Source organism: Bos taurus, chromosome 1 (genome assembly GCF_002263795.3).
Source record: "Bos taurus isolate L1 Dominette 01449 registration number 42190680 breed Hereford chromosome 1, ARS-UCD2.0, whole genome shotgun sequence".
In the NCBI taxonomy this organism is placed as follows: Eukaryota; Metazoa; Chordata; class Mammalia; order Artiodactyla; family Bovidae; genus Bos; species Bos taurus.
The window spans coordinates 120,333,963-120,346,221 of NC_037328.1; the positions used below are offsets into that span (position 1 = coordinate 120,333,963).

Sequence of the window (12,259 nt, forward strand, 5' to 3'; positions counted from 1 at the left end):
TTGAGAGCTCACTCACTTCTTGCTAAAAAGATCAAAACAAACAAACTGAAACAAAAACCCCACAATCTAGATAGCAGAGTGTTATTTGGTCGCAATCTTCCTTGTAAAACTTGCCAACTCTGGCCTCATAAATATTTTACCCTGATCATTTAAATCTATAGGGTTGATTATAAAAGGGCAACCTCTAAAAACTAGATTCAGGGTGAATAGTCCTACCCGTATTTGTGTATTGAGAGATTTATACCTCTTAGGTAATCAGATTCACTTGACTACATTGACTACACCCAGTCTTGTCAGTTAGCCTGAAGGAAAGATACTGATGAGGTTGGGCTCCTGTGAAAGCAATCATATGGTTAATTGCTTTAGTGTGAACCTAGCCATTGTGATTAAAGCCTAGGACTTGTGTTTAGGTAGAGCAGAGTGTCCATGCTTCAAGGCAACTCCTTGGCAGATCTAGTCCTCTCCAAGCCTTGAGAAAATGTGCTTGGACATCAGTATATTTCCCCAAGGACTTACAGTGTTTGGAGGATCATTCAATCATTAGATCATATTCAAAGAAGCTGGGTTAATTTGAATAGGTAATCATTGGATCACAGATATTTGTTACCTCTTTGAAAGTCAGACCATCAGAATGCAGATTTAAATAAATAAGACTACATTCAAAACTTAACGTATTACGTGCTGGAATTTAATGTGAATTCTGCTCATCCCAAAGCATCTTATACCTGTCATCTAATGATTATATATACCTATATACTACTACTGGTGCACTTTTCATGAACATAAATTAAAAAGACGATCTGCTCTGCTTTTTAATAAAATGCTATGGATTATCTTTTCCAAATACCAATTTTAGTAATTTCTTACAGAATTTAACTAACAATATTTAGGCCATATGTTAATATGGCCTAACATACACACATGTACATATGTGTGAATACATAGATTAAATTTAATGCGCAGAAAATTTTCAAACTTTAAAAAATTTTTTTTCTCTTTTTGCAAAATTACATGGAATCAAATCAATATTTTTCCTCTGAAGTGAAAGTCTGGCTTCAAAGTTCACTTTTATAGAGAAATTGTAAAGTATTAAGCAAGTAGAATATAAGCTTTTTCTTTTTTTTAATTACCCAACATACTTCTGGGGCTTTCACAATTGGAGGTTTACATGAATTGATGCATTAAAAAAAAAAAAAAAAGAAGAAGAACAAACAGCTATCTATGTTCCAGCAATTCAAATCCAAAACCATTTTGAGTGGATTTTTAATATACTCAAGGGAGTCACACAAGGGTAATTGATGATGACTTTGAATTACCTGCATCTTATTTATTTTAAAATCTATTCCCTAATCTGTTACCATATTATAGATAATAACATCATTCTGTCAGTTGTAAAACAGAGTTTTAAAATAATGGAATTTTACTAATTTAACTGTATCTATTGCCTCTCTATAACCTCATAACAAGGGATTCCTGTATATAAGGTATTTTAGAAACCCTACTTTCTCAGGAATAGCAGCAGTTATTAAGACTTACCATTTTAAAAAATGCAAATACAAAAAAGGGGACATATTATGGTATAGGTATAGGGCTACCTCATCATTTCGTATTGTTCTCCAAATAGTTGCCTTCATTTTCAGGGTGGATTTCTGAATGTTAAGAGGGGATGCATGATGTGCAGAAGCTGGGAAGACACAAGCCATGTTCGGCACATAGATTCTTTGTAGGAAAAAATGTTACACAAGGCATGCTGCATCCAGAGCTTTATTTGAAAAATGAAATCTTATTTTTTGACCAGCTTGACTCAATATTACCTACCATTGGAAGAAATTTGCTCCTAAAAGGGTTAAATATTAAAATCAAATGGAAAGTAATAGAAACACATAACCTCTATTCCCCAATGCAAAAATCAAATATGCAAATATGAAAATGAGGGGACTCTGCTTCTTCCCCTTACACAACTGATTAAATTGTCACTGCTGGAGATTACATGGGGTTTTATTCCCTTTACAGCCATATTCAATTGGACAGACTGAAAAATATATTGCCACAGACGAGCCCCACCACCTGGGTTCACTGTGCTTCCAGTTGCCTGTAGAGGTCTTGTCCAAAACTTTGCAGCCACCCCTTTAAAAAAAAGAAAAGTATGAGATATGATCATTCATGATAGCCTGGATGATCTCTGAAGTCCGTTCCAACTTGGAGATTCCAATAAGACAAAAACCCCTCCTCCTATTTACAGATACTAGCCTGCAGTTTAATTCCCATGTAACAAAGCCTTCCTTTTTCTATCGATCCTAAAGCCACTTCATTCATTTTGCATGAGATTTTCATTTTTCAAAAATATCAGAAGCTCTTCTCTTTCTGTGTTTGCCCTTTATTTCCTACCTGATGGATACATTCATTTCCTGACTTATCAGTTTTGACACAGAGCCTGCTCCCACCCCCAATGGTTCCTTCCAGGTGGAAATCTTTGCTGCAAAAATTGGACATAGAAACAGAAGGATTACCTTTGGTTCTCTGACGTCTTCCCACGATTTGGAAATGGTTCTCGCAGTCTGTCTGGATGTAGTAGAAGTTAGTACTCAGATGATGTCGCCTGCCTGTGTCACTCGGCACTGCGGGCTGAGTAGAGAACTGCCTCCAGCTGCAGTCTAGGGCCTCAGGATTAAGGACACACAGAACTACTTTGTTAATGAGATCGTTTCTCTGGTGCATAGAGATGTAGCCCTAAGGACAGAGAGATTTAACAAGCCAAAAAGGTGGTAGGGTGATGTTTTTGAATTGGAACATTCAAGAGAAAAATAACAGCACCAAAAAAAAAAAAAAAATTGTAAGCAGATGCTTTCTTGTAAGAAAAAGTGAACAGGAATATCTATTTGCCTTTAGATTTGTGGTAGAGTTACATGTGTTACTTTGCTATAGAAGTGAGGAATAGATCCCCAGAGAATTTTTAGATGGCTTGTTGTGTGGCTGGAGATATTTTTGTTGCTCTTGTTATTTTATTCGTCCAGCCAAATGACACTTAAGAAGATTTTTAACTAATTAAGATCTCTGCTGTATCTGTTGATATAACTGCAATTTGAAAAATTTATCTTCTCTGATTGGATGAATGAGTAAACAATAAATGTCTCACTTCTAGTATCCAGATGGGTAAATTTATAGTGAAATCAAGTGATGTCTCCCTGCCCCAAACCCAGAATTCCATATGCATTTTAAAACACAGACATATATTATGCTTAAATGCATTCTGTTTTAACTTGGGAATTAAAAAAAAAAAGAAAAAAATCATTGCTTTCTCACACTAGTATGCCTTTTTCTTTTAGTAAATCAGGCTCAATTCAGGTATCTTTTGCTGTCAAAATTAAATGCACAGTTGTATGTTCCACTAGCTTGAATATACTCACACTTCAACTTTTTCTTTTCTGTTTGCTTTTTTCCTGTTTTTCCCACGTTTCTTTATTTTTCTATTCTTTTCTATTCTAGACTTCCCAGAGTTTTTGTTTTATCATATTGTTCTCTTCACATTGCTCAACTGCTTTTTGATAAAAGTTCCATATTTGATCTAATTTTCTTGGTTTTAATTTCCCTATAGTTTTATATTGTTGCTTTTTTTTTCTTTTTTCTTTTTTTTCTCTTCTCATTGTGCTTTTTTTTTTTTTCCTGAAAACACCATTCCAAAACTCAGAAGAGTCAGAATATAGATAAACTTTGCTATTGAGTGTTCTTACATTTTCCTATCTTGGTTCAATACCATCTTTATTCCCTCAATCACTTTTATTGACCATTTTTAATCATCTTTTTATCTTATCCTTCTGTTTCATTTTTCCCTTAATGCCTTAATTTCCCAGGCTTCTGATCTCACTAAAATGTAATAACCATTTATTCAACCCTTAATATAAGTACTGCCTTCCTTGCAACCCTTACTACAACACTGTGAGGTAGGTTTTTATCTCCATCTGATAGAAGGGAGGACAGAGGCCTAAGGATTAAAGTACTGCCTTAGGGCCACACAATAACTGTGATAGCAAGTACTTGTTCCTAGAACCATCAGGCACCAAATCACCTTCTCTTTCAACTAAATCCTATTGAGACAAAAAAATCAAAAGTACATTTGTTTTGAAATTCTGCTATGTACAGGGGAAAATATATACATGCTTACTTCACTATTTGTATGTACTTATATTTGAAATTATTAAGTAGAAATTTACTCCTTATATCTTCCTTTTGATAACACTGTGTAGTTTTCTTGGTGATTTCAGAAAAAGACGCTCTAAACTCAAATTACTATCTTCAACAAAAATTTTAACTAAAACTAGGTCCAAGTCTTCTTTGTACATATCCCAATTCATTAACACACAGTTATAAATATAAACAGTAAAAGCAAGTTCTTATTAGTAAAATAAACAAGAAATGGCAGCTCTAGAAGCATGAAGTGACTGTGTTGTCTGCAAATCCATTGCTTTATCATATCAACCTTTCCAGTAATGACATCAGTGATCAAATATGTTTTTACAGTTGTCAAATAGTGGATCAGACATTTAATTCCAGCTTGCTTGCAGCTGCTTTTCCCCATCCTCCCTTCCCTGTATTATATTTGCCTTTTGAGAGAACTATGTATTCCTTTATGTTCTTCATTCAGATTTAGAAACTCTCATACTTCTTGCTATGATAATGGGATGTAGGTATTATTCTCAAAGCAGGTCAGTTTGCAAGTTCCATAAAGCCACCATTTAATCATTGCCACCTCCTTCATCTTATTCTTGCAAAGATATTATAAATATGTATATACACATATATATATATACTTTTAAGAAGCAGACACTCATATTTGATATTCCATTCGAAGTCTCTAATTTGCCGCAGCTATTGCCATGAAGAAAGTTATATTTCTAGACTTTGGACAAGAGCTTAATAAAATTCTCTTTGATGAATTACAGTCCTGAAAGCTGTTCTTTTATTAAGCTGCAATTAATATTTGTACCTAGCAGTCTCCTAAGGAATAGCAGAAATAACAAAGTTAGCAACTAGCAGATCTGAAATAGCTACGGAGTGTTTTGACCACAAAGATAGGATAACAGTAATGCAGTAATTAACAGGAGAGACTGGGAAGTAAGAGAAACTTGACCTTGAACTTTAGCTCTACCATTTGTACCATTATGGCTTAGGCAGGTTACCTCGTTTTTCTCAACCTCGGTTTCTTTATCTGTCAAACGGGGATAATAATGCCCAAACCTCCAAGGGCTATCAGAAAAATTCAATCAGGTAATGCACATAGAGCATTCATGACAAAGTTTGGTGTCTAGTAAGTCCAGCATAAAAGATAGCTGATAGTGTCATCATCTTTTATCACCCTTATCATCGCTACACAGTAATTGAAAATTGACATCCCTTTTTCTCTCAGCACCATGTACTGAACCACTCAGTCACTGATCCAGCTTATGAGTAGTCTTTGAGGTCTGAATATTTTCTTGTTACTGTTTCCCCCACACTAATAATAACTTTGTGTATAAGATCAAGCTAAAACATGAACTAAATGAAACATTCATATGCCAGCACTTCAGCATACATCATAGTGTGTGGAATTCATATCTATTGGTAAGTATTTGAGTATAGTCCATATAAGGCTCTCATGTTGCTATGTCAACTTTTACTGGTATTTAATTTCCTGAATAAAAATTCCCAAGACTAAACCTAATGTCTGGCAGATAGAAAATACTCAATAAATTACTGATAAAATGAGCTGAACTGAACCTATACATCTTATCAGCCTTAGGAAAAACCTAAATTCATTAAGGGTAAGCTTTATTCATTCATTTGTACAAACATAGATACCTTCATTCATTCAATAAAGCAATTGTTATGGGTCTACAATATGACAGGCACTGCTCCCAAAATAATCCTGCCAAGGGCACAGGCCATTTCTTTCTTTACATGACTCTATCCTTTATACGTAGCACAATATGTGGCATATGAGAGGTGTTGGAAAAACATTTGCTGAATCAACAAATTCTATTTTTGGACAGATTGTCTTTCAAGACACATAGGAACAGCCTGAAGAACTGCATGATGAAAACAAAAACAACAAGCCGATAGTAATAAGATCCATCTTTCATTACTTACCAGGCTAAGAGTAATCAGAACTTAAAAGTTTGCTTCAAAGTTTCACTACTATAAGCCAGTATGTTTTCAATGGTGTCTGTCAGAGTTTTCGTAACAACAGTTTCCTAATCAATAGTTTTCCCTTGAAATTAAAAAAAAAGGTAAAAAAAAAATATAGTGGGAGCTATAAACAGCAATATTAAATATACATTACTAGGAAATAAGGATAGATTAATAAATCTAATTATTGCTAGTAGGAAAGGTCCAGGTATATCAAATTTATTGGAAGTCCCTAAGAAGTAGTATATTTTGGTGAGAATCATAGAACTTTATTACTTAGATATCAGACTCTCACTCTGATTTTTACAGATGGAAAAGTAAGACTCCAAAGAAGTTCAGAGAACCACCCAAGGTACTTGGAGCCAGAACAAAGGTCCTGATCTCTGATATTTAAGAAAATAAATGATCTCACCACTATATCACAAGACCTATTAACTATAAATGCTAACATGGATAATTCCATGAATAGTGACACTTTAAATTATCTGTTAGACCTTGAAAATACTAACCATAAGCAGAAAATGTGCAATAAAATATTCAATACGCTATTGGTGTTGTTTTCTGTAAAAAAGGTTTAAAAATAATAGAAACTTCAGTTGTTCAAGCATAATGTTCAATTCTATTCAATTGAGTCCCTAAATCCAGATTAAGAGCAGAGTAAGTTCCAATGGGCATGCCTTTTTCCCCCCTAGCCATTCATATTGAATTTTAAATTCACGTTAGCAACCGCCTATACAATATGGGTGGGGTGGGGAGAAGGAGGGAGTAAGATTAGGCGTGGTGAACAAGTTTGTGAATAGACATTTGCAATTTAATCTTGGAAGATGAGACTTTTGCAGGGTTCCTATGTCTAAAACATCACACAGATTTGCCTGCAAGTAGTGATTTGAAAACATTAAGAAATATTCAAACTTGGAAACTACTCTTTACAAAGTAATCATCCAAACAGTAACAAAAAAAAAAGTTATGATCAGTTCTATAGTAAATTTGTTCATTTGGAAGAAAATGGCACAGCTTTGGGGGTGCTATGTATTTATAATATTGCTATACAAAAGAAACAAGGGGCAGTTATGTTAATTTCACAGAAAGTGATCACGTGGGAGAGGAATAATTAAGCTTTCATTCCTAACTATATAGTCTTTACTTTGCTATTTAACTGGATGGCATAAACATTCTTGAGAAATGAATCTATCTGTATAATCTTCTACAACATAACTGTGAAAAGTGACCTGGGAGGACCAGGATTGAGGCTTTAAAATGAATGAATAAGCATGTGTAATTATTTCTTTGGGATTTATAACAACATTCTTGCTGTTAACAAATATAAATGTAACATTTACTAGGAAATAAGAGACTGCAGACGGAAATAAACAAACCTAGGATGTAGTTCATCTAAGTAAACACTGAGGTTATAAACCTTCAAACTCAAATATCAAGAGCCCTGCAAATTAATGCTACACACAATAGACCCTTTGGAAGCTAACTTAATCCACCCCCCTTAATCTACATGAGGGCCCTGCATAACAATGCAGGAGCTGGGTTTCCATTAAGAGTTTCCTCTGCAGGCTGTCAGCTGTTTGAAGAAATAACAATTTCCTAGGAATGAAAGCTTTTTCAGAAGGTTCCCACTGATGTGTAATAAAAGTGACTTTCCTTTTTTTTTTCCTTCTACTTCTTCCTTTTTTTCCGCCCTTCAGATGTAACTTTGTAGGGAGAAAAGGGGTGGACTAAGGCCATAGGCCCCCTACTAGCTTACCTTACTGGATTATCAGTGCAGGTGTTAATATAATTGAAGGTGTGGTAGCAGATACAACCCCCTAATAGCTTTTCCTATATGGAGATTACCTAGGTAGAGAATGCCGGAGTACCTGAAGAATAGGCAAGTGAGTACCTTATTAACATATCACCATTCAGCGGCAGCTGCATATGCGGAAGAAGAAGAAGAAGAAAAAAAAAACCTTTAAAGAGCCTATTCATCTACGTTAATGGGCCCATTGCACAGCACATTGTGTGAGAAATTAAGTCTCTGGCTGTGAACTTCCTGTGCTGTGCAAGCTGCCTTGACTCTTTTTTATTGCTTCAGTGTTATTATCTCCTCCTGGAAATAAAAACAATCATGTTCTCACATTTGAGAAGCCCAAACATTCTGAGATAACAAACTGGAGTTGCTGGTTGAAAGTTCCTTTTGTTTCCCTTATTAAGTGAAAAAATATGTATTGAAATTAAAGCGACCCCCAAATTTACATCAAAGCACATCAAATTAACTGAGCTGCCCAGAGAATGACAAAGTTTTCCTTCTCTTTTTCTTCTAAAATATACAGTTAAATTGCTTTCCTGGTTATGATTCCTTTTCTAGAATTAATTTTTGATGACAAAATATGTTAATGTATTCAAATCAGACACGATTTTTTTTTTAATGTAAAACTGGCAAAAGACCTGCCTTACTCCTAAAAGATAAGTATAGTACCTATTGGAAAAATTAAAATAATGGTATTTATCCTCAACAAACAATTTTAATTTCAAGACAGGCTTGGCCAACACTTCAAACATGACAATGGAAAAGTTAATCTAAGATTAATCCTCCTTTGAGTCTAGATGAATGCCTAAAATGTTTGTTCCTGTCTTTTTCTTGACTGCTGCAAGACTACCATGTAAACCAACATACATTGGGCATGAAGACAAATCCTCTTCAAAGGAACAGGACACATGTCCATCCTTCTGTGTGCATGTTACATCATCATGATCACCATGATCATCATTACCAATCTCGTCGTAAAATAAAGAGCTAATGATCAATACTACTTGATTACAAGCAATTAACAGAGAATTTCCCAGTGCAATTTAAAAATATCTAATTTCCTTCAGATTTGAGACTTTTTCAAGTTAACCTAATATGGTTTACTATGTAGTGGGTTTAATGAGTATGAAAGGCAATAAAAAGAATACTGTAATTTAATCCGTGGCTTCACTGTGCCAATGGCCATTCTGTCTCTGCCAGCACAATTGGTCTGGACAGAATAATTGTTATAAATAATAATTATTATTTATTTATAAATATTTATAAATAATTATTGTCTGCTTGTTTCTAGGTTTAGCAGTCATAAATTTTTCCTTTAAGAATATAGCAAATCAGTCAAAGATGAAATGTAAGTTTGCATATATCCAAGATGGATGGATATATGAACCCCACAGAGTCCATCAAGGAAATTCTTAGGGTATTAAAGACTAGATTGTTTGTTAGATTCGGTTTCTTTTCTTAAAAAATAAGTAAATAAAATTTGTAAAGGAGAAAATAGTCAAATAGATTCTTCTGTGAAGGATATGATGGCAAAAATGATCATTCTGTACAGTAAGATCAGCATCGATATTTGAAATAATGTACACCATCAAGCCTTTTCCCCAAGGATGGGCAAATTTTCCAAATTACTGCTTAGTAAGTGAGCTTCCCTGGTAACCCAGTGGTAAAGAACCTGCCTGCCAATGCAGAAGATGTGGGTTTGATCCCTGGGTCAGTAAGATCCCTTGGAGAAAGAAATGGTAACCCATTCCCAGGTATTCTTGCCTGAGAAATCCCATGGACAGAGGAGCCCAGCGTACTACAGTCCATGGGATCACAAAAGAGCTGGACACAACTATGCAACAGAGCATGCATGCAATATATTTATTTGAAGCATTTGTAAGAGGTGAATCTATTGCTCTGGACTCAGTTGCTTGAGTCCCAGTGCGATATCTATAAAACGTACATTTTGATAGACTTTGGGAGGGACTGCTGCCTTTCTAGCGGCTTCCTAAAGAGAAGACCTAAGAGTACAGTAGAATAAAACTTGACTAGCCACTCCTTGCTTAACTAGTTTATATTTCATGTTGCTTCATATAGACTACTAGATAAAAATACGTTTTTTCTAGCTTGAGTTGCCTCTTTCAGATTTTGCTATTTAGAAACCCCCTCTTTTGTAAGGTATCTTTTATTTTTTTTTAATGGAGAAAATAATAAAACTTTATTGAAAGATATTTTAAAAGCCTAAATAAATGGAAAATTATACCATGTTCATGAATTGGAAGACTCAACATTATAATTAATCTATAAATTCAATACAAATCCAATAAAAATTTCAACTTTTCATCTGTTTGATTTGAAACTTGTCAATCTAATTCTAGAAGTTGTATAGAAAAGTAATTGGCTAAGAATAGCCAAGATATCCAAGGAAGAAAAGTTTGTTGATGTTGAAGGTGGAGGTGAAATTGTCCTGAGATATCAAGACCTTTTTCTAAAGTGGTAGTACTCAGGATTGTATAGTACTGCCACAAGTTTAGACAAATTGACCAGTGAGTCAGAACAGAAACCATCAACAAACTCCCCCACCCCTCCACACAAAGAAAGTTGATTTATGAAAAGAGTCAGTGTTATAGATCATTGGGGAAAGAATGAACTTTTCAGAAAATGGTGTTGGAACAACCACTTACCATATGGAAAAAAAAACATACTGAGTTACTATTTCATGTTTTTGTAAAAATCAGTTCAGAGAGGACTAAAGACAAATGTGAAAAGCGAACTATAAAACTTTTTAAAGGCAGTAAAGAGTAGCTTTATGACTTTTGATTAGGAAATGATCACTCCCCTACCACGAAGCTAACTTGTATCCAGCTTTATAAGAGACTTTCCAAAAATAGTTATTTCTAGCAGGACATGGGTGACATTCCATAACATCTTACAACTTTCAAACTCCCCTCTCCAAAAAGTCAACAAAGTCTGTTGCTGCAATAAACAGGAAAAATTTTCAAAAAGGGTGATTATTTCACATGAGGCATTTAAGAGATTTTCACAGGTCAACTCTGACATGGAGGAAAGGAACTAAAAACTCCAGGATTATTAATGAGATGATCCACAAACTACAAACAGGAATCCTGGTTCTTCTAAGCAACACCATCTTGATGTCATCACCAGAAAGCCTGAGTATTGTTACTTGATGCAGCTGATTCTAGGGGTGTCAAGGCCATATCATGACTCCTGGTTTCAGGAAGTCAAAAATGTGCTGATGACATCAAGAAAGGAGAAGACATGAAGTATTTTTTCTCCACACAGTAAGGCTTCTGAGCCATAGTGGCTGACATGCGTGAATGTCAGAGAATCTCTCCCGGGAACCAAGAATAATCTTCAAATAGGAGGATAGATACTTCTATTTCCCCTCATTTCAATCTAGCTTCTGAAACATTCTACCAGTGGTTATTTGCCCTTTCCACAAAAGACAACAATGAAGTATCTCGTGTGCTAACAACATAACTTAAAAAAAATCTACATTTTTATAAAATTTGATTTAAAAACAGTATTTCAAACAGTAGAGTCACTAGAAGTACAGAGCTATCAAAAAGGTACACTTCATTTGGCATCCCCAGGGCCTTCTGCTTTCTGTGACTGGACTGTAGAGGCATCTCCGTTTTTCGCAGGGTGGTTCCCATCCTTGCCGACTTCTGCTTTCCCCTTTCTCCCTTTGGCCAGCTTCTCTGCCTTCTTTGCAGGGGCCTTTTTTGGCCTGGGCTCTGGTTTTGGAAGGGCAGGTTTAGCAGACAACCGTGCTGATCTCCTCTGTGGCTCATCCTTCACCTTCCCTTTGTCATCTTTAGCATCTCCTTTTGCCTTTCTCTTGGGCATGGTGGCAGCAGCGCTTGGCAGCCCAAGGGGTTCTTCTGTCTTTCTCACTGTTCCTAGAAAGATTTCCGAGTCTCGCGGCCGTCCGAGGGGCGCGGGACTCCCAGCTGCCGGCCTGCAGCGCCGGTGCCCGGGGCTGAGGCAAGGCCGTCACGGACCGCAGGCTGGCGAAAAGACGCCCGGAGCTGGGCGCTGCCGGGAACAGGAAGGCAAGTCAAGGCCTGTAAGGTATCTTTTAGAAAATGAACATTTTTTACACAAAATACCCTCTAACTGGGGTGGGGGCTAACATTTTATGTAGCTTTAATCTGTTGTTGGGGGTACTGAAATACCAAGGAAGAGCTGAACAGTACTGTTTTCTACAATACGGTAGCAAGTGATATCTCAGAAATCATGGAGATCAGTAATATAAAGAAGGGCTAAAAAAAATTGAACTACTTTCCTTAAAAT

The 12,259-nt window shown here is 35.7% G+C and overlaps 1 protein-coding gene and 1 long non-coding RNA gene across 2 annotated transcripts; both read right to left on the reverse strand.

Moving 5' to 3' along the window:
• Positions 1–1,748: 1,748 nt before the first annotated feature.
• LOC100295922 (uncharacterized) lies at positions 1,749–3,325 on the reverse strand. Its single transcript, XR_804483.4, has 2 exons — positions 2,511–3,325; positions 1,749–2,127 (listed from the first exon to the last, which is right to left on the reverse strand). It is a non-coding gene; the product is annotated as an uncharacterized lncRNA (long non-coding RNA).
• Positions 3,326–10,189: 6,864 nt separating this feature from the next.
• Positions 10,190–12,031, reverse strand: LOC786256 (high mobility group nucleosome-binding domain-containing protein 4). Its single transcript, XM_005201842.5, has one exon. The coding sequence runs from the start codon at positions 11,810–11,812 to the stop codon at positions 11,540–11,542; it is 273 nt and encodes a 90-aa protein (XP_005201899.1). The 5' UTR covers positions 11,813–12,031; the 3' UTR covers positions 10,190–11,539.
• Positions 12,032–12,259: the final 228 nt, after the last annotated feature.

Coding starts and splice junctions, on each gene's coding strand:
- LOC786256 (XM_005201842.5), bottom strand. CDS start 11,812: ATGCCCAAGAGAAAGGCAAAAGGAGATGCTAAAGATGACAAAGGGAAG.